Source organism: Trachurus trachurus, assembly GCF_905171665.1.
Source record: "Trachurus trachurus genome assembly, chromosome: 21".
Taxonomy (NCBI): domain Eukaryota; kingdom Metazoa; phylum Chordata; class Actinopteri; order Carangiformes; family Carangidae; genus Trachurus; species Trachurus trachurus.
Window position 1 is genome coordinate 2414098 of NC_139899.1, and position 27864 is coordinate 2441961.

Sequence of the window (27864 nt, forward strand, 5' to 3'; positions counted from 1 at the left end):
GTAAGAGGAAGAAAAGAACTTCCTTGTCCTCTTTGTACAACAAAAAACAGAGGCCACAGCAACTGGCACCTGTGTGTCAGAATTTCCACACTGAGCAAAGTGACTAAGAACAGTTCATGGTGGTACACTGCCGAGGCATTCAGCTCCAGCCAAAGCAAACCACCCTTTTTCTTCCGACATGCAACTACTACACAGCAGAATGTGAATTAAAACAAATAACCTCAGCTGCCCTAACCAGTGCAAATCATCATGTTGATGATGGATGAAGCGTGATCAAAGGACTGTAGAGAACATATGAAATAATTTTAAATCTTTCTCGTCTTGTCTCAATTAATTTATCCTGGCCTTTCACTACTTCCTTTGTTCTGTTTTTTAGTCTACTTTAGCTTAAGGACCCAGTGGAAGTTTCCTCAGTAAATTGGACATTATTTGAATACAGACATGTATTGTATCTATTGTCTGGGCAGTCAAGGCAATGCTGGAGACAGTCTAGTGATGTTGTAGACCTCTGATTTGGTTAGATTTGGGTTCTAATATAATTTAATGTAATAAATTGTTTCAGTGTTTTCATCTTCAGAAATCAATACACATTTAATCATATTTTATGTTGAAAGAATACATAAAGCTGACGTTAGACATTAATCAAATTCTGCAAATAAAATACTCCAATGATCTGCTTGCAAAATGACAAACATGTGATAATTCTCTCTTCTGTGGCTGCTTCAAGAGCGCATCAACTACAAAGCTTTGAGCCTTTAACTTTTCTCTAACTCACAAACAGGAAATAATGTCCTCATTTGCAACACATTACCAAGAATCATTTAGAGGAGGAAGGCTCTCACTGCATCCAGCTCACTGATCAGGCTCTTTTGGGTCGACCATACAGTGTCTTCACCAAACCGGTGGTACATTTCCACAAGCTGATGATTCATAAACGCCACAGGAGTGCCAGTGTAAACATTGTTGGAGGGAAGGCCATTGCTGAGCTTCATGCCACAAAGTCAAACTGCTGAAAGACACCATTGAGGAACGTGTGGGTTTCTTGAACGATGCAGGAGAAGCTTTGAAACCCAAAGGACCTTTGGTTTCATCTGCATGAACTGTTCTGAAGATACATGAAAAAATAATTGGGGGTTCAAACTGTGTTTTGATGTTAGGGAGTCCAAGGAAAGGAGCATTTAATGGGGCCTTGAAGCCGAAACGATCTTGGTCAGTGATCATGTAGTTGTGGTTTGCTCAACTACTTTTTCCAATTGATGAACTTGGCAAGGTTAAACAAGGAGCGTGGGAGCTCTGCTTCATCTCTGGTGGCTTCATACTGTTTGTGGCCAAAAGAACAAGGGGAGGGGAAAGGGGTGAGGATTTTTTACTGCTGCAGTCGTCCCATCGATGACTCACACCACTGGCTCTGCATCTTTCCACAAGAACTATTAAAAGTCAGGGGCCTGTAATGACTTTCACATTGAGCAGCGTAGCTGTAAATGCACTCCCACTGCTGCTCCTGAGTCACAAGGAGAAAGCACCAGCAGACTCATCTCTTCCTCCTCCCACTGTTTCCTTTGGTTCTCTTGGCCTACGCCAGGCATTCTGTGGCATCCCCGACATGCTTGTCCATTCATGGTCACAATAACTGCTGAGCTTGCAGTCTGCAAATCTCCCTGGACCAGAGAATGTAGTACGCAGCCAACTTAAATGTCTGACATGAAAAGCCAAAGAGATTTGAGAGACTATGGAGAGTAAATGTTACTTAACTCTGGGATTGATCCCGTTTTTGCCCTTAAAAATGGGATAAATTGGGGCCAGACAGAAAAGCCACCAAGGGCTTTATGGTCTTCATTGACTGTCACAAAATCAAATTGGTATCAGCATTTTTTTTTTCAATTAATAAAAATAAAACTTTTACAGGACACAGGTGACAAGTGGTCACATGTAGGTTACAGGGACACATAGCCTACATTATGTATGGGTGAAAAGTACAGATTTTTCTTTTTCAGAGAAATGACTCCAGTTTTCAGAGTTGTGTTAGATTTTTTCAGGATTTAGGAGTTGTGATACCCTCCTGCAACATGGCCAAAGCACCAAGACCCTGTTCACACATGGTATTGGTAAGAGTGTGGCAGGACACTGCAACTATTAGAAACCACCTATTTTACCAAATTACTAGTACCAGAACAATAGGACTGTAACAGTTCACCACACAGTCTTTCACGGATGTTGCAATATTGAAATACTGAAATACTACAATGCCAACTAAGCTCGTAGTGCCAACTTTTTAGAGTCAGTTTATATGAGTTTATGATGTGCAATATTCCAAATTGCACTGCATTTATGCTCCATGGAACAAACCAAACTGAATTATTTAACAGTCTATTATGATATGCCAGTCTCTCTCTACTTTCAATCTCTGCTAAATTATCTGCATGTAGTTAAATCACACCACAGATTCCAAAAATAAACACGAAACAGAAGTCAGTTAATTAATGCCTGTGTTCAATCTGTTCTTCATATTTAGGACAAATATACACATTAAAACCATGAAGGCACATTTGGCTTTCAGCTATGAATTAAACTATGAACAACTCACCACAATGTCTGAAAATGAATTGGCACAGAGGACAATGGTGTTCTACTCTCTTCCCAGTGACTCTGGCTCCTTGAGGCCCCTGACCTCCAGCTAAGGCGACGTCATCATCGCTGGAGGGATTCAGCCTGAGCAGATGTGATTAAAACACAGTGTGTAAAGAGGGGTCCTGTCTGGCTGCATTCTTCACATTCTCTCAAGGCCGACAGATGTTTTCAGTCCAACATCCCCCAAATGTGTGTAGAGTTTGCTGAATGTATGAAAGAACATAAACCACAGGGTGGAAGCTGAGTTTTCAGCGTTTTTTTTTTTTTTTTCATCCACTAATGAATTATTATTACTGTAAAGACTTACTTGCCTTGTGATATCATCGTATTCTCACAATTCAGCTGACATTTTGGCTCATCAGAGACTGTCTTATGCACAAGAGCAATGTTTTGTGTTCAGTAGCTTGTGATCAAGGCGCAAGTGTGAAGCTACAATAGAGAGACGTAGACTGTTGTGTTATCACTGAAATATTTTTTTATAAAGTCACAGAGAAGTTGACCCTGTTTCCACCATCTTTTTTGTGTCTACTAAGAACTGCATGTGAACACAGCTGTTACAGGAGCATGTGATGAATAGCTATAGATTGAGATGTCACAGTCACATATGGATGTGATGTGGAGGCGTCTATGCCGGAGCTCCAGCTGCTTCTATAGTGTGAAACAAGTGAATGACCATGAGGTCTCAGGCGGCACCGTAGAATTACTTTCCAACAAGACACAATGATCACTTCAAAAGCAGTCCTCTGAAAAGTTCAACCCTCTAGAAAAATACCAGTGTGGTGGGTTTTGTGACTGATTTGGTCAGTAATTAAGAAAAAAAAAAGATCTGAAATGGCTCACCTTTGTCTCTAATTTCCCACATTCACCACTTCAAGCTGTGCAAGTTTAATCAGATAGCCATAAAATTGAAGTTAATTTCCTGCCTGAGAGCAAAACATTCTTTCCACCTTAAGTCAGTAGTGTGAAAAGTGTTCACAGAGAAGACACCTCTATTAAAGAAAGCAGGAGCAGATGCCATAACATTTCAGAGCATAGAGAGCTCTACATCATGAGTGACAATTGACCTACTCCTTCTGTCTGCTGAAGTTTCTGGCTTTACAGTGTTAGCACTAGACTGCCAACAAATGCAAAGTCACACGTCTACAGGCCTGGAAGTGGTTTTGTCGACTTGTTCTATAAAAGTCTGCAGTTCACATTTGAGCTTCTACTGAATTCACTAAAGCGAATTAAACAGCAAGCTTGGCTATGTTTTATACACTTTGTGCTGACTTGTGCGGCTTTTGTTTATGTTGTAGTATTTTTCTTACCCAGACACTGAAGTTTTCTCTGTTTCTTCATAGTGACATGTTTCCAGCTTCTTCACATGTTCTCATACATGATGACAAGGAGATAAAGGAAATGTAATAAGATGCAATTTGAACACATTTTAATATTAAAGGTCCTACATTATACACAAGTAAATGACCATGTGTCATTTAATCATAAAATAGGCCTAGGTTTTATATTAATGTTATGAAAGTATCAAATCCTCAAACCACAGAGAACTGCACACATTCAGAAACTGAGCCTTAAAAAGGTGTGATGTCATTACACAGGTCACTGCTCTCAGCCATGCCCCAAGCCCCCCTACTGTACCTGGATCAGAGAATTTCTAATATTGAGGAGAAGTGCCACTCTCGTCCAACTTCTGGGTTTTCGGAACACATCTCTGTCCATGTGGGGGCACTCACAGGCGAATGCAGAATGAATGGGAGTCAATGGGGATAAACCCCTAAAAATCCACTTTTCTCTGGAAATAATTTTTTGTCAAGTAATTTGAATATTATTATCAAAAGGGGGAAGCAATAAAATGCACTTGGCTGAATATTGGATTTTTTAAGTTCACTTTTCTGTTCTAAAAAGCTGTTCAAAAAACATGATGACGTCACAGACAAGAGGTGCTGCTTTACGGTAATTTCTGAGTCACCTCAGAGCCTTTTACAGTCTATGCTCAGAGCACGATGACAGCCCGTCCAGCCCGTCTACGGAACCGCGGACCGTAACCATGTTATATAATATAACATAATAAAAAAATTAAAAAAAACATTTAATGCAGACGATCGGTTCATTGTAAAACATTTATTTATTTATGTAAATGTGGTGAACGTAGTAGGCTACAGAGCCCCAGGCAGCACTGCTCTCTGTCCAATACACACATGAAGCTTCACTTTTCATTCAAACAATAAACTAATGCTACTGCTACAATTGTTAGATTTCATCAATGAGACCAACATTTATCTTCTAAAAAGAATTTAACCAGCCGGTGGTAAACCTCTAAAAACCTACGGCTAACGTTTTCTCCGCCGGGATCGACGACGGAGGTAGGCCGACCGAGCACGTCAGCAGACCGGCTGCTGCCGCTGTGATGTCCCGGTCATTGCTCCACAGGTAGAGCTCATGGTGGAGCTTCTCCGAAAACATCGGAGCAGACTTCTAAACAGCTGTCATTTGGATAAACTGACCGCATATTGGGGGACTAAACAGTTACTTTCTCGCTTGAAAAAATATTAAAAGTTAATAAAAGTGCATAATAACAGCGTTACAGAAGGAAATAAAAAGCTTTTCGCCCGTTTTGCAGCTATTGTGTCAGGTGGGATCTCTGGTCGTAAATAGTCGCAAGTCCGTCACTGACCAATCAGCATTCATTAGCAGAATGCTAGCGTTTTATGGCCAACAACAGCCCAACCTGTAGGAAATCGAAAGGACAAAACGTCTCAACAATTTCACTTTTAATCTATAATCCATATTGATCTTGCAGAAAATACAACAATATTTGCGATTTTTTTTTACTATTACCAGGTGAAAGGGACAAATTTAGCCTTCTAGCTCCATAGGGCCCCATTCATTCTGCACTCGCCCGCGAGCACTCCTAGTGGAATTCTGGTGGAACTGCAACCAAGTTCGATACAATGGGGCTAATGGAGAGTGGCAAGGCTCGTCAGACTGGCTCTGCCTGGATCCAACATCACAGGATTTGGTTTTTTTGTTTACCTGAACTTTTATATATTTTATATTAAAGCAGAAGTAAGCGGAATGTTTGTGTTAATATAAGTCTTAAATAGTTCTATCTTCAGACAGCAATCACTTCTATAGAGTGTTTGGTCTGAAACACGGGTCTGTCAGTCACTCTGCTCTGCTGTAAGCCGAGGAGAAAACTTTCCTTGTATCCTACAACCTTTATCCAATGAAGAGAGAGGACGGCATAAAGGGGCAGTCCTCTCTGTGTGTGCAGCCAAGGGATGCGCGTGAATGTGGTGACGTAGGGACGAGGACGGGGACTGCTAACTCCATCGGCTGACAAGAAGTTAGCCAAAACCACCGGATCGCTTACTTCTGCTTTAACCTTTTACAGTGCGCAATACTTGGAAAGTCCCGTTTTTAACCATAGACCATTATTAAAGGGGAAGTTGTATGTGTTACCCAATAACACCATATATATATATATGTGTATATATACATATGCATATATAATACAAACATTTGTGAAAATAAATAGAAAATATGTGGGAAAAAATATTAAATACTCATTCTAAACTTAAGTACATGGCTTATACTTAAATTCAATTCAATTTTTTTCATGAACAAAACATATAGAATCATAAACAAGCCGGATTTTAGCCGCAGGCTAATTTCCATCCGTTGTTCCATACTTAGATGTTCCCTAGTACAAAATACATAACTTTTTTTTGTTGTCACAAATAAGCCACTGAATGTGGTTACTTGACTGATAAAGGGTTAAATCACCCATTAAGCAGTCAGCCAAAGTGAAACCATTCAGTATGGAGAAACTCAAGTGCCCAAGTGAAGAAACACAGACTTTAAATTCGCTTGTCAGTTTTACTTTAATTACTAAGCAGGAGTTTGGTTGGATTTAGGATCTAACCAATCAGCAATTAGGCACTCAAGTCCCCATTCTGTAATTAAAATATGACTGATCTCAAACATGAAAATCACAAACCACAACTTCATCAGATGAAAAAAATGTAAATTACATACAAATTTGTGTGTTTTTCTCTGAAGTCAGCTCTCCTTTTGACACGCACAACCTGCTGCAGGGATCAACTAGTCCCCTGTGCTGTAAAGTGGGTGTCTACATGTGCCAGTTCAGTGGCTTCCCAGGCTGTTTTGTTCACTTTTCATCCCATCACGTTGTCTTAAAATCTGTGAAACCAGAATTTATGTGTGACCCAAACAAACTCTCACACGTTGACTCAGCTGCAATTTCACAAACACATGTTCGTTTCTTGTGCAGCTGTTCCTCTTAAACTCAGAGGAAGGCAACTTTACTTCAGACCCAAAGGAAACATATCAGCCACAGTCTGGTAACCAACTTGACTTTTACCAACCTAATGGGATTCAAAATAAATACATTTTCTTTTCAATTGTAGTTTAGTTGATCAGTTTTCAAAATCATTTGTGAGGCTGCACACTAAAAGAGTTTACTACATTTATTTTATGTTACGTTATTGGCTACCAAACAGAAGCCATATGTGCTCTGACTTGAAGAGACACCAAGTGACACACAGGAAAGGTTAATAGCATTGGAATCAATTACTGCAGGAAACTGGATTAGCGCCATTGAATTTCACGGTGGATCCTTTGGTCAGGAGAAGAGCTCAGGATTCAACCTTAGAAGAGGAATATCTGACCTCCTCCTGACTTCCTTCGTGAAAGCAACCCATTTTACACGTCTCATTCCTGAGCTTTGCTGGGTGACTCAACCCTTCAAATATCCAGAGAATTTAGAAAAAGTAAAAAATAATAACATGGGACAGTGTTCCAGTGGCTCCATTTAAACCACAATGACATGTTGGACTTTTCCCTCTAGCACAAGCACAGACAGTACAGGATGGTGAGTTAAAGAAGCTAACAGTGCATGGATAATGGATTTTTTTTTTTTTACAAATAACACTTGTCTTACTTCCCCTTTCTTTGATCCAGTTGATTTCGGGCATCAGATGTGGCCACAATCTGTATCAGCCAGTCATCTTTTATGGTCAAACTTGATCTGTTTTCCTCTTTTATGCAGTCGGCTGCCGTGACTCTCCTCCACCACATTAATCTCCATTCCTCATATTGACTGCCTGGTTGAGCTAATCAGAGTCCATTCCTCATCACATCCACAGAATAAGTATCTCAGCTAGTTCCCACCAACAGTGTCTAGACTCCAGGCAGTTTATTTTACTATGAAGTGGTTCACGTTCACCCCTATCTCAAACGTGGTGACATCATGACGAGGTCCAGTCGCTGAAGACTCACTTTTCTTCTCTTGCACACGGCAATAAAGATTTTGTTGACTGAAATGTTTAGTTGAAGCGTTTGGTTAGTGCTCAATTTGTCATTCCTCTTTTTTGATATCACTGACAAATCTTGCTTTCCTCTCACTACCCTCTGTTCTGCTCACAGCTATCTCAGTCTCCAAAAAGCTTCATTTAAATCTAGGCTTAAAGTGGTTCTCTGAGCATATACTTAATCCTGGTCTGGTTTAATGTCTTAGTTCAGAGGGTTAATATTCCACCATTTGCTAATCAGCATTAGATATAATAAATGGGCATCTATGCAGCAAAATTTAGTACAAAGTTGGCACAAAGGTCCTGGAAAAAATAAAAGATAAAACAAACAGTAGGGGAGAGTGGGGTAATGTGGAACACCGGGTGATACTGACCTCATGATGCTGTGGAAAGCATGTTTTTTTTCACAAAAATGTTATTTTTGCATGTAAAAGTAAATTTTCTTGCTGTCAACTTAATCAACTGTTGTGCCAAAGCAAATTGATTCAGGTAGAAAAACGTATATGATACATGATGATGAACTACCAACACATAAAACCATGTGATGATGCTAGCTGAAAATCAGCCTGAATTTCTAAGAGAGGTTGTTTTTTCTAAAATGGGGGTGTTGGGGTAAAGTGAGACAAATGCTGCGGGGTAAAGTGAGACCATGGATGTATTATAATAAATCCAAGAGTGAGACACTGAGCACACCACACACAAAGATTTACACTAGAATCTCGTCCCCCAAGCCAGAAATCTGGCGTGATCAATGATCTGTAGCCACACTGCTTTGTTATGCTATGTGCTATATCAGCTCACTTATTTATTGGTTAATTAACTCAATTTTAGTCACATTCCACTTTGTCGGCTCCCCACACACACAAGAGGACTTTTGATCAAAATGGTCACCATTGTCGGGGCCTACAATCTGACCCCCAGACTGTTCTAATCTAACTGGTTCTATCTGTCATTTGAATGTTAATTAAAACATTTTGTGTTGTATTTGATTTTGTTCTTGAGTCACTTTGTGTTGAGAAAAAAAAAAGTACTGACCAATCCATATGATTCTGTTACTAGTCTGACATTAGTTCTGGAATGTGTGGTTGTCTAGCCGTCAGTTTCAGAGTGGAAAAAGTAAGTGGATCAGTTTACCCCCTTGATTTCTCTAGTCTGTCTCAGTTTACCCCTGAACTGGGGTAAAGTGAGACACAAGACCACTTTTTTTTTTAAAACAATCATATTTTCACTGCCCTTCGTTCTAAATACATTCTGATAATTTCCATTGCTAGGAAACATCCTGAATTAATGGGAAATGTGTAAATTTTACTGACAAATAATTTTAGCTCGCTTAGAGGGGAGCAAATGTAAAAAAAAATGTCTCACTTTACCCCACTCTCCCCTACCTATAAATAGTGTGTACATGAAGTATAAAAATGGGATGAATAATATTTAATCTGCATTGCATCAATGTTACCAGGATCATTGCACAGGTCCAAGTATTTAAACAGAGTTCAGCTCTTTGATGGCATTTGTGTGAAAAAAAAAGAAGGGAAAACAGAAATCTGGAACGAGCTTCAGTGTCGTCCAGAGGCCAGCAGAGTATAGAGGTGGTCTCCTGTGTGTGGTTTGTCAGAGGCATTTGGATCTCTACTACATCCTCATGTGAGGGTTGCTTTGCACATTTGTGATTTTGATTTTGTTGTGCTGATGTGATTCTTTACAGAGCTCTCTTCTCAGCCACAATGCAACCATGTTGTCTCCGTGGCACTGTGTCTTCAGCAGAGCAGTGATAGAGAGACATCAGCAGCTTTAATCCATGAATTTAATTTGAAGAAGTATGGTCTTTAACAAAAGTCCCACTGATGAGTGAAAATAACAGTTGGTGGAGAAGAGTGATAGTCCAGCTGGCTGGTAGTTATTTCTATCTATCTATCACATCCTATTACCTTCCAAAAATATTATGTAACTGCAGGCTTTATTTAAAAAAAGAAAAAAGAAAAGAAAGACAGCTTTTCTGTGTGAATGAGGATTTCCAGTGTATTTAGCTTTGTGTCTTTTTCAACTGAGAGCAGACTTAAGGGCCTTATGAAATGAAAACAAGCTTTTGTGTGTCCTCACTCTGCCCCTCCAGTGATTTCCCTTCATTTTCTTCGCTTAATTTCCTCTGCAATTACACAAAGTCTAAAGGGCGACATCACTACAGGAAAGAGATGAATGAGGGTCACATAGTAGGTTTATAAAAGAGCTATTCAGTTGTGGCTGTTAGCACCCTTCAAGCCAAGTCAACTCCTGCTGCATATCTCTGCTTTTAATATTGGATTAGGAAATCTCCTGGATGAGAGATGTGAGGATCTGGGAACTGGTTCTGAGGTCACATGGCCTGGAAAACAGCTGCATTAAATACTGAAACTAATTCTCCATTCGTGAGAATTAATTCTTCATGTTTGTGTTGGTTCTCATGAGCTCATTTAGGGATGCATGCACACAACTCACGAAGTCCCCAAGTGTTTTTTATTGTATGGATTTATGAAAAAGGTGTGCTATTTTAGTTTCATAAATCTGCAAGGCTTTAATCTGTTTAGTGATGTCTTGTAATGAGTGCATGTGAAACTCGCAATGTTTCAAACTGATCATTGCAACAATGCTGTAACTTCTGAAAATCCCGTAACCTCAACACAACAGCGTTGGAAAATCCAGTTTCAGTGCAGCTCTCTTCAGTTTCCATTCTCTGTCTTTGTCTCGCATGCTCTCTGCAGCAAATATTTGTCCACTTGGCCCCCACTATACTTCCTTCACTCTTCCTCCCCCCGCCACTTCTCTTGCTTACCGTCCTCCCATCCCATCTCTCTCTCCTCTCCTCTTCTCCTCCTCTCTTATCCCTCCTCTTCTACCTCTTTTTCTCATCACCGTCCTCCGTTCAGTCTCCCACATCCTCTTGGAATCTTCTCTCGGTCTCATGCTCATGACTCATCGTCCCACATGGAAACATTTTCTCTGTGAATGTGAGCAAACTTTTACTGCTGTTAATGAAAGTTTAAACAACCCATCCCCAAAAATAGGAGCAAAAGGAAAATGTGAGACCGGGGAAATCGGATTTTTCTCTTCTTATCCAAATTTTACTACTTTTTGATCAAAGCCTTATAAACCTATCCATGACGCCTTTCAGTTTCTGGTGACAGCAACCACATTGTGTCAAGTCAGAGAAGTGTGGCCATTATTTGTCGGTAAAGACTGCCCCCTACTGGCTCATGGCTTCTCTTATGCCACCACTTCCATCCAGATAAAACATCCCAGCTCTCATGACTCTGCTGAACAGCTTACCTTCACCTGCCAGAAGTGTTGAGCTGTGCCATCTGAATATGTAGCCAACCAGCATTTCCACGCTCAAACTTCACAAACTCTGTTTTAAAAAATATCATTTTAGTTCCAAGATAACAGATGGATATGTCAAACACATCTATTATGTTTTCTTACTTCACAAGCAACAAGTGAACAGAAAAGTGTGGAGCAAAATCCACTCTTAATATCAAAATACATTATAGTTTTCTGTTTTGTCTGTTTTTTTCCCCATTATTTGATTTGTGGCGTTTTTGGCAACAAAGGCCGGGTTTTAAGAATAAGTCACACAAGCTGTTTTCATCTGCAAAAACACTACAATTTAGCCAAAGCAAAAAGCCAAATGTTTCCTGGGTTAGGGTTAGTCAAGACATTGTTTTCCAACACAGTATATCAGATCACACCCATAGGTCACACTGTCTGATATGTGATTGTAAATATTTGGGCTGGTTGTCAAAATGTCCTTATTCATACACCTTCATCTGCCATTGTATCCATGAGAGTGTGAGTGATGTATTTTCAAATGACAGAATTCCAGTCAGACTGTGTAAATGTGTACTTAGCCATAGGACTTTTATTTAGTTTTTATTCATGTATTCTGTTTACTTGACCTGATAGTAGTTACTATAAAATGCATCATGTTGTGGTAGGCTATATTTCAAGATTCATTAAAAAAAAAGCCTACAGAAAAAACAGAAATAGTGAATGCATATTTGTAGAGCCAAATTTAGTTTTTCATCTGCTTGTCCCCTTGTTTTGTGATGCTTCTGAGAGGCCCCGGCCTTAGGCTTGGAACCATTTGACTAAACTATGGGGGAAAGTTGTTCCAACACACTGCACTGCAATGTCAATCAAAACTCTGCTTACATGTGAATGCATCATAATTAAAGGAGACACATTATGCCCCCTTTCCACAAATTAAAATAGTTCCCAGGTGTCTCAAAACAGCCCTGTTCAGAACGGCTGGTTTCAGTGCCTGTCCCTTTAGATGCAAATGAACCACTGCTTGCCCCGCCCCTTCTACTGGTCCCAGGTAGGAGTGGGGTTATGCAAAGTCGAATCCTAGTTACATCACTGGAAGACAACTGAGGGAACAGCTCGTAAAACCACATGGATTTCAACCTAGCGAGTCTGCACATTACAGATTTTTTTTTGTCAATTCTCACATTTTGGGGGCAGGAAGGCAAAACAAACACCCAAATATATGTTAAAGAGTCTTCAAAATGTGATATTTCCATAATATGTCCTCTTTAACAGTCTAACAATGTCACTGTAGAGCCTCTGTAACATCATGTCACTGGCATGTTCTGTGATGAGTTAGAGCACACCGTTGACCCCTGGAAAAAATGACCTCACCGCCAAGAGCCTCCGGCCGTTAAGTGAACATCTGGGCAAAAGAAAGTCACTCAGTAAAAATCCCATGAGTTTTTCGTTTTCTGTTTTTTCACCATAACACACACAAAAAGAAACATGAGTATGAAAGATGTCCAAGCTGTTCCAATAATCCTTCCTCCTCTCCCTTGTTTCTCTTGTGCTCATGTTTTCTACAATGTGCTCTCTGTCTTGCAGCTCAATGTAAACAAAAATAAGAGCATTGCACAGATGATAAAAACAGTGATCTCAGCCACTTCAAGGGAAACAGGTTGGACTGGAAACATGTGAGTGAAGACCTCTGAAATACACCATTTGTATGTGAATGATGAAAAACCCAACAAAGGAAAAAAACATTCTAAGTGCTGACAACCTATTTCTGTAACAACAGCTGTAATTTATTGCACCACTTCGCTCACAGTCTGCTATTGGTATTTCATGCTGCAAACAGCAGTGACCAATGAGTTCTGTTGACACTGTTCATGTTACTGTTTTTAGAGTTGAACCCTGCATCAGGTCATGACCCTCAACCTTTGCTGAAGCAAGTAGCTCTGTTGGGCACTTCACAAAGGCCAGTCAAACAGAAAAGATCACCATTAAGAGAAACAGTCTGGATTCTAACTGGTCTTTTTCACTGAACCAACACGAGACTGTTAAACTCTGCTGCAGTAAAAAAAAAAAAAAAAAGAAAGAAATCCAGGAAGCCTGTTCTGGAAGCACAGTATGACCTTATGTCCTCACTTAAAAGTGTTCTCCCAGCTGCTTCTCAACAATGTCTTGACATTTTTTATGTATTATATGAATCTTTAAACTGTGTTAGTTATCTACACGGATCCAGTTACCCTGCATTAATGCACTGAAAGGGTTTTACAGAGCATCAAAGCTGGACTGTGAAGACTGATAGTATCCACATGCAGGACTAAACCTATAGTTCTCACTCATTAAGTCAAAGATGTTTAGAGAGCCTTGGTGCATAGGGCCTCTATTCTGTGCAGGAAACCTGCAAATGTACACACAAATATTTATAGAAGCTTTGAATTCACAGCACACAGCACTGTGAAATGTGTTTCTCCACAGCACTTTGTCATTTGGTTCTCAGTCAGCCATGCACACACGCACACTAATACACACACACTGAGGATAGAATTATACTGCAAGGGAATAGCCATCAAAAACAGCTGGGGTTCAGTTAGGTACATGTTTATCATGCACACTGACACCGAAAGTGTTTAAACCTTTAGAGCAACCATTTCAAATTCATTAACAGTGACATTAAATGGTACAAAGCTGCCCGAGACTAACAAGGTAAAACATCTGAAAACTTGAGTTACTCACGCACACTGACATACTTGAGCTCAGGTTGCAGTCAGACAACAGAGGAAACCTTAGAGACACTGAGGTGAGTTCACAGAGAACTCGTAATGAATTGTAATCCAAACAACTTTATTGACAAACACTGTTTAGACAAGGTAAGACAGTGCATTTGTAAAAATGAGACATTTTTTTCTGTTATTCTTTAATCATTTGTGTTTTAGTGTTGACTACCGTAACGGTCTTCTGACTGGACTCCCCCCAAAAAAGTATCAAACAGCTGCAGCTCATTCAGAACGCTGCAGCTCGAAAGAGATCAGATCACATCACCCCAGTTCTTAAGACCTTACACTGGCTCCCAGTCAGCTACAGAATAGATTTTAAAGTTCTGCTACTGGTCTACAAATCACTGAATGGTTTAGGTCCAGAATACATGAATTACTAACATGAACATGTTAGTAGAGTATAAACCCAGTAGAGCTCTGAGATCTACTGACTCAGGTCAGATAGTAGAGCACAGAGTTCAAACCAGACATGGTGAAGCAGCATTTAGCTGTTATGCTGCTCACAACTGTCTGGAACAAACTACCAGCAGAACTGAGATCAGCCCCTGTGAGCACTTTTAAATCCAGGTTAAAAACATTTCTCTTTTCATGTGCTTATAGGCCTAGCTGAGTTCTTTTTAAGTACTTTAATACTATAATACTATCTATTTTCTTTTACTTTTTAATTCTTCTTTCCCCCCTTTTTTATGCTGTTATTAAAAAAAAAAAAAAAAAAAAGTTTTGTGTGCACATTGAATTGCCTTGGTATAAAATATGCTAGGCTATATAAATAAAGATGCCTTGCCTATAATCTAACCATAGCCTATATAGTTATATAAATTCAAGTGTTTTTTTAAAAATTGTTTTTTAATCTCCTACTTCTTAATCACAATTAATCTATTCTTAATAGAATCTATTAATAGATGGAGAACTGATGATTCAGTATCTTGCTCGTCGACACCAGCACGTGAAGGGGGATAGGAGCGTTCTAGGAGCCAGATGACCCACACTGATGAAAAGCTACTGTTGGCCCGTACGGGGATCGAACCCGCGACCTTGGCGTTATTAGCACCACGCTCTAACCAACTGAGCTAACCGGCCACGCTTCAATGACATAGCCTATGCCAAAATTCCAGGTCAACCACCCGTGATGATGATTCAGCTGAGCATCTGCACCTATTTTCGGTTCTGTCAGTGCCTCGACTCGTTCTAACTTCTCCTACCGTGTCATCTGATATTGAGCTTTCTGAACCAGTTGGCAAACACATTGTGTAGTCTACTTCGATGTGTTTTTGCACTGCTACGTTCAGAGCTCAGCGTTTTGTGTGCGCAGCAGAGACGCGAAGCTGTGCCAACATGTTCAAATTTAGTCCTGCTGCGACACAGAGCAGACTCAGGATCAGTTACCTCCTCACACTTGTGCTGCTGACTGACTCAGGCATGCTGAGCTGTCACTGCTGCTTCAACACATGCCTGGACATGGGCTGGAGTCAACACGTGTCTGTATACAGCTGATGATACACAAACACACGCGGAGTCATTTCCATTTATAGCAAAGAGCAAATTAAAACATTAATTCAGGATAAAGAGTGGGGGAAAAAAAGAAGCCACATGAACAATGAGTCAATCTGTTTTTAACAGTGAAACAAAGCAATGCAGAGGAGGATGCAGCCTTATTAGGCTATTAACATGAATTTAAAGGGATAGTTCAACATTTTGGCAAAGTGGCCCATATAGTCATATAGCAGTAGGTTCCTTACCTTTTTTTTTTTGTCGATGCGAGCTATTTCTAGAATGGCCGAGCAGAGCTGCGAGATGCTCAGAGCTACGCTACGGAGGCTTATGGGATTTACCTCTAAAACATCTACGTCCTGTAACGTTCCACTATTATCCCATGGCGTGGTGAATGTGCAGGTCACAACTTGTCCACAAGAACGTTTTGGAGTTGTTGGATTGTGTATTTGATGAGTTTGATGAGGGAATCCAAGAAATCCCATTAGCCTCTGTAGCTTAGCTCTGGGCAGCTTGCCGCTCGGCTCGGCCGTTCTAAATAGCTCACACTGACAAATAAAGGTAAGGAACCTACGTACTGCTATATAGGGATTATGGCAATGGGCCAATTTGCCAAAATGTTGAACTATCCCTTTAACATTTAGTTTTCGTTTTTTCTTTCACAAGACAAGAAAAAGGAAAACTAAATACTACATTCAGACATAATGAACTTCCACAATATATCTCTTTAACATGCCCAACAAGGCAGATGTAAATGTAAAGAGGCTTGATGTTAAGTCTGGCATATTCCATGTTTGCAGTGGACTCTTAATGTGCCATGGTGAAAGGAAAACGCACCATGTCATGTGGTAAATGAGTTTCAGGCCACAACAAGCACACAGAGAATGGCCCTGATGTAAATGATTTCACACTAATTCACGTCAAATGTGTGCCACTTCCTTTCCATGTCAAGCCACAGTGAAGATCAAATAACTTAAAACTGAATAAGTCGTGTATGTTTCAAATTCACATAAGGGTTGCAGAAGGGACTGACAGAAGACAAAAAGAAAAAAAAAATAACCAGAAGACTTTTATTTTGTAGGGTTAATGAGTTTCAACACCATGATTAAGATGCAACTCATTTAACTTACCATAAGAACCCATGTCATTTTGAGCTATAAAAAATGAAACCGTTCAGACTGTCATTATTTGATCTAATATTAAAGGACTCATACAGTATAAAAGGCCGATGTCCATGTGTTTTTTGTTCATAAAGCAGCTCCAGGTTCTATATTAATACTGTGGCAGTATCAGAGCCTCAGTCCACAGAGAAATGCATGCGGCATGTATTCAGAACAGCTGTCAGGGCCTCTGTAACTTTGTGATGTCACAACAATGCACCAAGCCCCACCCATCATTCAAGCATTCAACCTTGGAGGATTGGGTTTCTCTGGGCACCTCAAATCTGCTCTGGTTTTGTATTATCACATCAGACAACATTCATTCAGATCAACACCTGAAAAAAAAAACACAGGAAAAGTTGAAAATATGGGACCTTAAGTTACTAAGCTCCCTAACACATTCCCCCCATGTCTCAAATGTGTTAGTGCCAAGCTTCAGGAAAAAAGGCAAACTTGTTTTCATGAGACAGAAGTGATATTGAAAAGTTCCAGAGCCCAGATGTACCGAAATATTCAACATCCTTGATAGAGCCCAGGCTGATCTGTCAAACAAAATCCATCTCAAACAAAAGTCTTAAAAAATAAGAAATAAAAGAATACTGAATTAGAAACAGCAAAAAATATTTATTCACCAGTCAAAACATAAACTTCAAAGTATGAGGTCTGAGACTGAACTCCACACGGTGATGCATGCATGCTGAGCCTTCTGTCACCTGACATTTGTTTCAAGGCAACCTTTAAGTGCTTAAACAGAGTGGACGTACTGTGCATACTGGGTGTGTGTTTCTATTGTGTGGGGAGGGGTTTGTTAGGTTAGCAATAAAAACATACTAACTGTGATGTGAAGCTTACCTCCTAAGTAATACCTACTCTGAAACCAGATCCAAATGTACACATGAGGTGGGTTTCAAAGAGCACAAAAATATAAATACAACATTGTAGTTTGAAATGAGAAGAAGAAAAAAAAACAGGATATGAATTAACAGGGGAAGCTGTATTAGTCAATGAACATAAATAGGCAGGTCTGGGAGAAGAGCTTGCAGCATTCATGCGAGATGACGGGTGTGTTTTTGGTTCATCTTCTATCAGGGAGTGGGACTTTGCAGGAAGTAGGAAGGAGGAAGAGTCTATCCAAAGTTGTATTCTTCCTCAGTACCAAGCAGGCGAAAAAAAGAGGGTGCCAGTGGTTGTGGTGGGTTATCAGTTCTCGAGGAAAGCCACGTAGTCAGTGAGTCTAGCCAACTGCTGCTCATTTGGAACCAAAGAGACGGGGGGAGGATCTGTTGAGTGAGAGGAGAGAAACACGGAGGAGGAGAAGTTGAGTCAGACCGGGGATTCCTCATTGTGCCAAGAGCTATCGATCTTCTTACGTCTCTCCGGTTTTAACTCTACAGCCCACGTGTTCTCACTCAGCAGGGCAGAGGTTTCAAGTTCATCTTGACATCGGATCGCCGTTTAACAACACCACCTACACAGTCTAGATGTGACCGGGAGACGTAAACCTGGAGATCATTACAACATTTAATATCGATCCTAACTAGGGTGATTTCCTGTGTGAGATCAACTCTACAACCAAAATCACCAACAGCAAGTTCCAGTGGTGGTGTGGAGAGGAGGGGGAAAAAAAAAAACCCAGACATGTGGGGATTAATGGTGAGTGGGTTAGCGTTTTCAGGGCTGGACATGTGCAGAGCAGATGCTTCAGCGCTAAGATCTGATGATTACAGAGGGGAGGACAGACCACAGCCTCCTCCTCGTCTGCATAAATCAATAGGTTTCTCCTATGATCAATCCGTGACCCTGTCTCTTGAGGACACGTGGTGACATGACAGACTAGAGGGAAGACAGGTGAAGAAAGGGAAGGGGACGGAGCGCATTGGTCTAGGAGTAGGGATATTACACTGGGGGGATTTAAACAAATCAAAAACTGAAGAAATTCCAGGAAAAGAAAAATGTCATCAATCTTTCTAGGGGATCAAAATGACTCCTAAATGCATTTTATGGTTGTCTAATAAAATCTAGGAGGAAGAGTAGCAGGAAAGTGATGCAAGATTACTCAAACAACTCCAAACAGTGGGCTGTGGTCACGCATGATTTTGAAGAACAATACCGCCACCTACCTGGCTTTTTGGGCATCACCATTCTGGTGGCAGGGTCAGCCTGCCAGCCTTGGCTCACCACACCTTTGAACAGTAACAGAGGAGAAAATACCCTCATCAGCAAAAATATGAAGTGTTGCGAAATGGAAATTAACTCCCAAACATCCCCGTAGAAATGCTGTTTTTCTTTACTAGGCTACCAAAAACATATAAATCATTATCTTCTGAATCATGATGATAATAAAAAATAAAATAAAAAATAGTGTGCGCAGGCAGCATAAATCTTACCCTTTACTGCCTCCTCCACAGTGTAGCCCACAAAGGCAGCGAAGTCCTCTGCTGTGATGGAGGTGTAGGCCTGGGCCACCAGACTGTACGCCCTTTGCCGCGTGCTCTCTGTGAAGGATCCACGGAGACGTTAGCATCAAGACGGATACATGTGGAGCACATACATCCTCAAACTGAGCTCTGGCTCTGTTTAAAAAGTGTATAAAGAACATGGCCAACTTCCTGTGAGCTTACACACACACGCACAGGAACAGTGGTTATGTTTGAACATGGCATTTGAGAGATTTGCTTTTTGTAAACAAAGCAGCTAATTGGCAACAGCACCGCACACAGCTATTTATTAAGACTGACAGGTGTTTGAAGCAGAGGCCACGCTCTGTTTTGAGCATTAGCAAGGTGCGTTTTGGTAAAATGTCAAGTAAATGTTGAAAAAACACTTGATTTATTTTCCTTTTTTCATTCCCACTAAATTTTCCAACTTAAGGGATAGTTCAACATTTTGGCAAATTGGCCCAATCCCTATAGTCATAGCAGTAGGTTCGTTACCTTTAATTGTCAGTGCAAGGTATTTTTAGAACGGCGGAGCAGAGCCGTGAGCTGCTCAGAGCTACGCTACGGAGGCTCATGGGATTTCTTGGTTTCCCTCATCAAACTCATCAAATACACAATCCAACTCCACAACGCTCTGGTGGACAAGTTGTGACTTGCACATTCAACACGCTATGAGATAATAAAGGAGCGTTATGAGACAGAGTTGTTTTAGAGGTAAACACAGAGACTGCTTGATGAAAAACTGCCCCCGATGGGACCGTGCATCAGCAGTTTTGTATGAATTTACCTCAAAAACAACTCTGTCTTGTAACGTTCTGTTATTATCTCATAGCGTGGTGAATGTGCAGGTCACAACTTGTCCACGAGAGCGTTTTGGAGTTGTTGGAGTGACTATTTCATGAGTTTGATGAGGGAAACCAAGAAATCCCATTTAGTGTAGCTCTGAGCAGCTCACGGCTCTGCTGCGCCATTCTAAAAATAGCTTGCACCGACAATTAAAGGAACAAACCTACTCCTGAAAGAAAAGAAAAGAAGAGCGCCGCACACTCAGCTCCAGTTGCAAGAGATTTATTGACAACGTTTCAGCCAGACAAGGGCTTTGTCAAGTCACCTACAGGGACCTACTCTTAAAACAACAGGGATTGTGGCAATGGGCCAATTTGCCAAAATGTTGAACTATCCCTTTATGGTTTGGTTGTGTCGAGTCTGTGGGCTTGAGCTCATGTTTATGTTAATGTTCAAACTGAGCTGCTCTTCCTGAGCCCATGTATGAATTCCGTCACGCACAGCTGCAACTCTCACTGGAGCTGGTCTGTAATCAAAAGTAAAAACTTGTTGAAACAAAAGTTCTCCTGCCTTGATTACTTGTAACATCTGAGTTTGCTTTAAATTAAATGGTGCATTTGTTGTCAGGGAGACCTTGAATTGATTGTGCGCTCAAAGAAAACAATAAAATTAAACTTTTCCACCGCTTTTCCAAATGTCATTTAGGATGGATCACGGGCAGTGTGCAGTGCTTGAGCTCTACAAGTCACTTCAGTCTTTATCAGCAGAGCACTGGCTTTGCCTCCCCCCCCCCGACTATCTCAGCTGCTCTATTTTTCCAACCTGACTTGACATGGTGCTGTCGCTGGTGGAGATAATGGCATGAGTGACGGGGCCTCACACAACAACAGGGGACAACACACACACACACACACGGCAGCCATGTATTTGCTGCTGTGTTTTATAGCTTAGCAACGGTTTATGTGTATCAACAGTCAGCTCCCGGTCTGATGCGGCTGTAACAATAACAAGTGGGTTGGATGAGAAGAGACAGCTGTGAGGGGACGGCTGGAGATTTGTCAGGAGCACTTTCCCATTCTTCTGTCCAAGGGGCTTCCTGTTCTCACTGTTATTGAACTTATCTAAAATTATGAAGAAATGCTAGAAAAACAGCCACTTGGAATACGTGATTTGTGTTTGAACTAATTCAAGTCTTATTCTGTTTTCAGTCAGTTATATTTTCAGAGTAAATTCAGCCCTTCTTTAGTCAATATAATGATTAAAGCAGGGTTTAATGCTGCGGTTAAAGACAGATGTGGATGAAACACAATTGTTTTATCATTGTGTGGTCTTACTGCTGATAAATGACTAAAAGTGATTGTGTTTTTCCTCTGTAATCAGCATGTGTTAAAAGTTAACAATGGATCAGAATTCATAAAACTGCTACTCGTGTTGGACCAACTGTTTTGCACCTGACTGGCTTAGGAAAGCATTGAGGCCTCTGAGCAAATGCTTACCACAGAGAGCCAAGCAGGTCACTGTGAGGGGGTTTTTTTGAAACCCAGTCCCCTGACAGTCATGTATTTTTACCATGGCCCCTTGACCGTTAGGAGATGATTCCTGTGGCAACTGGACCAGCCTTTCTTTAGTATGCCCTTCTGGCTCTGTGAAGATGGGTTAGAGTTGCTGAGCAAGATGTACATGGTTGGGTGGATGGGAGTTTTATGGAGGAGAAACAGGACCTGGTCTCGACTTGCCTGACAGTCCAGTCTATTCCAGGGCCACTATCATTTCTCAGCCTCTCACCTCTTAAAAATAGCCCCCACTTTTCACCGGCAAAGGCAAAGCACAGGACATGGCAAGGGCTTTTATTTTTAAATACAGTCTATTGCCAAGTAAGAGCACCAACAGACTGGGAAACATTTTGATAGAAGCACTCCAAGGACAATCTCTATGACAAAAATAATACTGGTCATTCTTTTTTTGTGCCCCTCATTTAAATGTCAAGAAAGAAAATAGATTGTTAACTTCATGCAGTTTTATTCCATGTTCAATTAGACAGACAGATTTGGAAATTACAGGTAGATGACTACTCAACACAAAATGAGAAAACTACTACAACAACAACTTAAATACGCTACCTACGAGGAAAACTATGTGTAAGCCATTTTCAGACTTTCTGTAAATTTACATTTATCTACCCTATTTTTCCATGACTGGTTTAGAAGTACAAAAGTATAAAAGGAATTTAAGAAAAGGTACGAACACGACACTTGAATATTGCACTGACAATAAGGGCAAGCCATTTAGCCCACATCCACTGTAGCCTTATCTTTGGTTCTACATCAAATGCAGTCCCTGCCATAAAGAAAATTCCTCCAAAGCACAAATTACTGTATTTCCTTCAAGTCCATAAACACTTTCTCTTTCAATGTGCATTATTCCTCCTCTTCTTCTTCTTCCTCCTCCTCCTCCTCTTCCTCTTCTGCATCTTCAAATTCATCATCCTCACACGCCCCAAAGTCCATCTTTGCTAGGACTGCTTCAACATGCTCTGTTGACAAAGTGAAGTGGTCCATCTTCTCAAAGCCTGGCTCTGGCCTCTCCTCTCCCAAGGAGCCTTTAGCAGCATCTTTGGTCTGGTTGATGAGGCCCTTGGAGGCCACCAGAAATTCAGCAGCGCCACTCTGCTCCAGTGCTCTCACAGCTGAATCTGTGAGCTCTGTACTGGACTGCAGCCGCTCGCCGTAACGCTGAGCCAACGCTCGCAGAGCTGCCACCTTCTCGTCTTGCTCTTTACCGATCTGCTCCAGCAGAACGGTCTTGCGATCCTCGAGGACGGCGTACAGCAGGTCAAAGCGTTCGGCTAGCCCCTGTTTAGCGCGCTGAGCGTTCTCCTGCACGGCACGGCAGGCGTCTTCCATCTGGTTCAGCAGAGCCTGGAGGCGCCCGTTGCTGGCCACCAGGGTATCGATGGCATTACTCAGCTCACCCTTCTGGGTCTCGTAAACGCTTCCTAAAGGTGACACCTCACAGTCCTTATGTTGACCAAATACTTTGCACAGGGAGCAGGTTGGTGTTTGGCAGGTCAGGCAATAGATGTTGATTTTCTCATCTTCGTGGTCTTGGCACATAGGTTCTTTGGATTCTTTCGGCTTCAGAGTAGTTTCTGTATTTCCACTGCCACTGCCTTCTTGCTGCTGCTTATAGATGTCGATAATATTTTCTACCAATAGGTTTCGCTGAAGCCCATGCACGCCATGGCGATCAAGCACGACCTCAAACCGACACGTAGGACATCGAAAGACACCACCAGAAAAGCGGTATGGGTTGCGGGAGTCATAGAGGTCGCTAGCACAACTACGGCACAAGTTGTGTTGGCAGGGCAAGATGACCACAGGCTTGGTGAACATGTCCAGGCAGATGGGGCAGCTCAGCTGCTTCTCAAGGCTGTCCATGGGGCTGGGAGGTCGAACCATAGTTCCTGTCCTCTGGACGTCCATTGTGGGAAAGTGCCTACAGCTATACCAATAGGTTTCCTAATGTCTCAAAAGAGAAACTAATCCTTCACCTCTCTCTGTTGGTTTCAGAAAGTTACCAAAATAGAGGGCAGACACGAGCAGCTTGTCTTGTGTGAGTTGTTAGTTATGAAATGCTGATATTTGTTCTGGTTGAGAGCTAGCAGCTCTGTCTTTTATACCGGCCCCTCACAGCTGGTGACACCCAATCCTTTAGACCAACCAGAGCAACATTCCTGCCTGCTTACTGGCCCTGGGATCTTTTCACAGAACTACCCCCCCCACCCCACCCAGTGCAGCATGTGTCACATGCCCAGTGGCCACTGTGTCCCTCCTGACAGGGACAGAGGTGGTGGAGCAAGCAGAGACAAACAGGGTCCATGTGAGCGGCTGAGTGCCCCCACCTGACGACAGAGCCCGATCTCACTGGTAAACAAGTCAGTGTCAACATCTTGTTGTTGTTGTCATTTTATGTCTTTTGATGTGTTGTCATTCAGTTAGTGTGACATTTATTCAACCTGTCTAACTTACTAAAGTAAACAAGCAATGTGTTTAAAGTTCAGTCAACCAATGATATTAATTGGATTTGATTGCATCCTTCAAGAGACCCTGAGGAGTTTGCTTTTGGTTATGAAAGAGTCTCATATTTGTGGATGAATCTACATTACCCAAACTTGTTAACGGGTCAATTTTCGATAAAAATATATCGTTTTGTCTTTATAGTTATTTTGATATTATTATTTAGTGGTCAACTTGCCCAGCGTTTCCTGGTTTCCCGGACTCTGCCTGGCGGCTTATGGGAATAATGCCGCCGGATCGCTAGTTGGCATCGTTTATGGTCGGAAGTATGACGGTATCTGATCGTCTTCAAACTTCTGACTTTCGTTCTTGATCAATGAAAACATTTTTGGCAAATGTTTTCGCTTTTGTCCATCTTGCGCTGGTCCAAGAATTTGACCGTATTGTATTGTTCTAATTTTAGAGATGAATTTATAGCATTGGACATGAATTTATAGCAAGTAAGCTATAGAGACTCTCCAGTTGAAGATTACACAAAAAACTGCAAAATGTTGATAGGAAGATGATGGTCTTAGTCCAAGTCACTAATCCTAATACTCATTACTAACACTGATAGTAATACTGACTATAAATTAGATGAATTTAGATTTAAAAACTCTTCATTCTCTCAAACCCAAACAATTATCGCCCAAGTGTCTTCTGGCGTTACTGTACGTCAGCAACCACAGCAGATCAACACACAGTTCCATAAACAAGAGGGACAAGCTATTCTTGCACTCTTGCACAAGAGAACTATCACATGGTGCAAATGTCCAAATATTTGGGAGGATGAGGGCAATAATACCAAACACTGCTGTTTCTCAAGGTGATTCTTTAAAGTTGAGGGGAGGATGTGTGATCACAAGACACAGCAATAAAATCTGGATGCTTTGATAAATCATTGTAAATAAGTGAGCATGTGAAGCCATAACTCATTCATATGTTACAGTGTTGCAGCCACCTGTAGCACCCTTCAAGAAACAGATGTCATAATGCCAAAGAGTGAAAAAAATAAATAAGGGTGAAGTTTTCTCATAATATATTTCCCCTCAGCTGAGTTGCATAACAGCCAGAACTAAGTTCTCACTCATGCCCCCTGCTGATTGTAGTGAAGCAGAGGATATGTAAATATTTAGTTTACTTTAATATCACTTCAGGGACTTTTACTACATTGTCTCGACTGCCAAATGCGAGACATATAAATATTTGGAAATGTTCGCGATCGAAAATTTTTTATGACCTGTGAATAAGATGCGAGCGAAAGTTCAGACATGACTTCTGTTGTTACCTCGAAGGGCCTCCATGACTGGAAGGATATTCTCCGTCCACTGGTAAGCTGTGATGGCTGCGTAGATCCCAGGGAATTCTCGCTGCCAAATGCGCTGGCCAACGGCCCAAATAGCTGATAATTCAGGGTTTGCCTGTATACAACAAGTGGAGAAGCATTTCAAAATCTTTCAGTATGCTACATTTGACAAGGCAGTGGCTTTCATTCCAGTATAAACAACGGTCACACCCAAGTGGACACTGAGTCAGAACAGTTGAATTCTTTTAACTGCCCTTTATTATTACTGTAGTACGTTTAAACATGCTTACCGATTTTATTGCTTGGGGAATCCTCTTCCATAGATACCTGGCATTATTCCTGTTTGATGCACATAAATACAAGACAATCAATGTACAATATAAAGTTGCAGTGGTCAGACAGAGACAGAACCAAACCTGCACACTTTGTTACACATATACATTAAGAAACCAATGTATAATTTGTAAGACTAAACCATCTCAATCAAGTTCCTACAGACACCTACTCAAGATATTACTTGTTCTTGCAACTTCTAGAGGCAATACCATTTATGGAGTTATGATTTTAAATGCAGCTGGAGTGTGTAGTACAGGCGTGACAACTAGAATGCTTACAGTGTCATCAGTGATAATGGGAACTACTTATTTCTTATTTAAAGCAGAAGTAAGCGATCCGGTCGTTTTGGCTAATGCTGCGTTCCAGGCAGGCTTTTGAAACCGTAAATTACAGCTTCAAGTCACAACTTACGACTTTGTAGCGTTCCAGGCAACCCACTCGTGTTTTTCCGACCTGTTTTACCGGTGAAAGTCACTATAATGGCCACTCGTAACTTCCGACCCGTGAACTCGTACCAGATCGAACTGGTAGAACTTCACAGGTCGGAAAAAGACGAGTTACGAGTTGCCTTGAACGCACCATAACAGTCCTCGTCCCTACGTCACCACATTCACGGCGTCCCTTGGCTGCACACACAGCCCTGCATGCCGTTCTCTCTCCTCATTGGATAAAAACTGTAGGATACGAGAAATGTTTTCTCCTCGGCTCAGAGCAGAGCAGAGTGACTGACAGACCCTTGTTTCAGACCAAACACTCTATGTAAGTGATTGCTGTCGGAAGATATAACTATTTAAGACTTATATTAACACAAATATATCACTTACTTCTGCTTTAATAAGACATTTTACTGATTGATAAAAAAAAATATGCACTACAACATGTGCTTCAAAAACGTCCCTTGACATCTAAGAAAATTATACCTGTTCAGGGCTCCAGACTACCTTTTTTTTTTTTTTTTACTAGAAGCACAGTGGCCCCTAACTTGAAATTTAAGGAGCACAAGCAGAAAATTTAAGAGCGCTCATCATACATCGACTTGTAAAGCAAATATTCACTTTTGTTTTTTCATTCACGATCCTCACACACATTAACCTGCCACCTGTAATGACACAGATCCCAGATTTTGCGAGTCGCCCCATCCATGGTTAACCAGTGTTTATAAAATAAAAAATAAAAAATAAAAAACTGCAAATTTATTGGTTGCACATGCACATGAAAAAATTACCTGCACACTCAAATTTTAGGGGCAAAATGAGTAGCCCTGAGCCTGTTGGCCACATTTTTTCGACTTTATTTATATATTTGCTTCTTTTAAAATCAACCAAATGTAAAACTGTCGGCTACTGAAGAAAAGGCAGACTTGACTTACATGTCATTATGAAGTAAATAGAGCGCCAGCAACTGAGCGTAGACTTGAGGTGTTGCGATGCCCCCTGGAGCCTGATGAGGAAAAATGCAGATGTGATATTAAAGTTTGAACATTATATCAGCAACATATTAAGCTATGTTAACTTGCTTAAATAACAGTCGACATGTTGCCCACAGTGTCTGCTGCTATACAATAGCTAAGTAACTGCAGAGCGCACCATGTCAGCCATGCAGTTCTGTTATGTTATTATGTTTATTAGCTTATGCTAACGTTATAGCACTGCTTAGTTTCTTTATGTTGTACTGTGTTTCTGACGACCAGCGGTCTGTCCTCGGGTTACCTGACGCCGCACAGTTAACCTGACAACACCTACTAAACCTCCAGACCCTGAGTGATACAATATTACAGTGTTTACCAACACAGCGCAGAGTAGACACCTCGCTGTGCAGCTAGCTGGTTACCCACAGCATGCGAGTGACATTTAGTAACCAGCTCGGCCATTTCCGTTCATTTCTACACAGTCTGTTGACATTGTTCACAAAAGACGGGCTCATTCACAGGCTGTTGTGTAGCCAAGGTTCATTCAGCGGTGCGTCAAAGTGAAATGAGCCTAACGTAACGTTAAGTGATTAGCTTCTGTGCTATAATGTTAGCATAAATTGGGCATGAGCTAACTGGCTACCAGAAACTACTGACCCTTTACGGACATAAAGCCGGTAAGACAACATTCAGTGTCGGAAAAAAAATGATATGAATCTCGCAATTAATTCCTTACCTCGAGTTCTTGAGCTTCACACTGCTCTAATAATTTATCAAAATTTTCCTCCATAATCACAGCAGTAGGCATGTTGATGCCTAGCTGTTGCACCGGAATCTCCTTCTTCTGTGGAGGACGAGCAG

At 41.1% G+C, this 27864-nt stretch overlaps 2 protein-coding genes across 2 annotated transcripts; both read right to left on the reverse strand.

Annotated features, from left to right (window-relative positions):
• Positions 1-16215: 16215 nt before the first annotated feature.
• cops8 (COP9 signalosome subunit 8) lies at positions 16216-27848 on the reverse strand. The gene is made up of 7 exons (XM_083997411.1): positions 27740-27848; positions 26965-27035; positions 25550-25598; positions 25242-25374; positions 19062-19169; positions 18795-18857; positions 16216-17954 (listed from the first exon to the last, which is right to left on the reverse strand). The coding sequence occupies exons 1-7, from the start codon at positions 27809-27811 to the stop codon at positions 17875-17877; spliced, it is 576 nt and encodes a 191-aa protein (XP_083853537.1). The 5' UTR covers positions 27812-27848; the 3' UTR covers positions 16216-17874.
• trim63b (tripartite motif containing 63b) lies at positions 21898-23613 on the reverse strand. Its single transcript, XM_083997410.1, has one exon. The coding sequence runs from the start codon at positions 23378-23380 to the stop codon at positions 22316-22318; it is 1065 nt and encodes a 354-aa protein (XP_083853536.1). The 5' UTR covers positions 23381-23613; the 3' UTR covers positions 21898-22315.
• Positions 27849-27864: the final 16 nt, after the last annotated feature.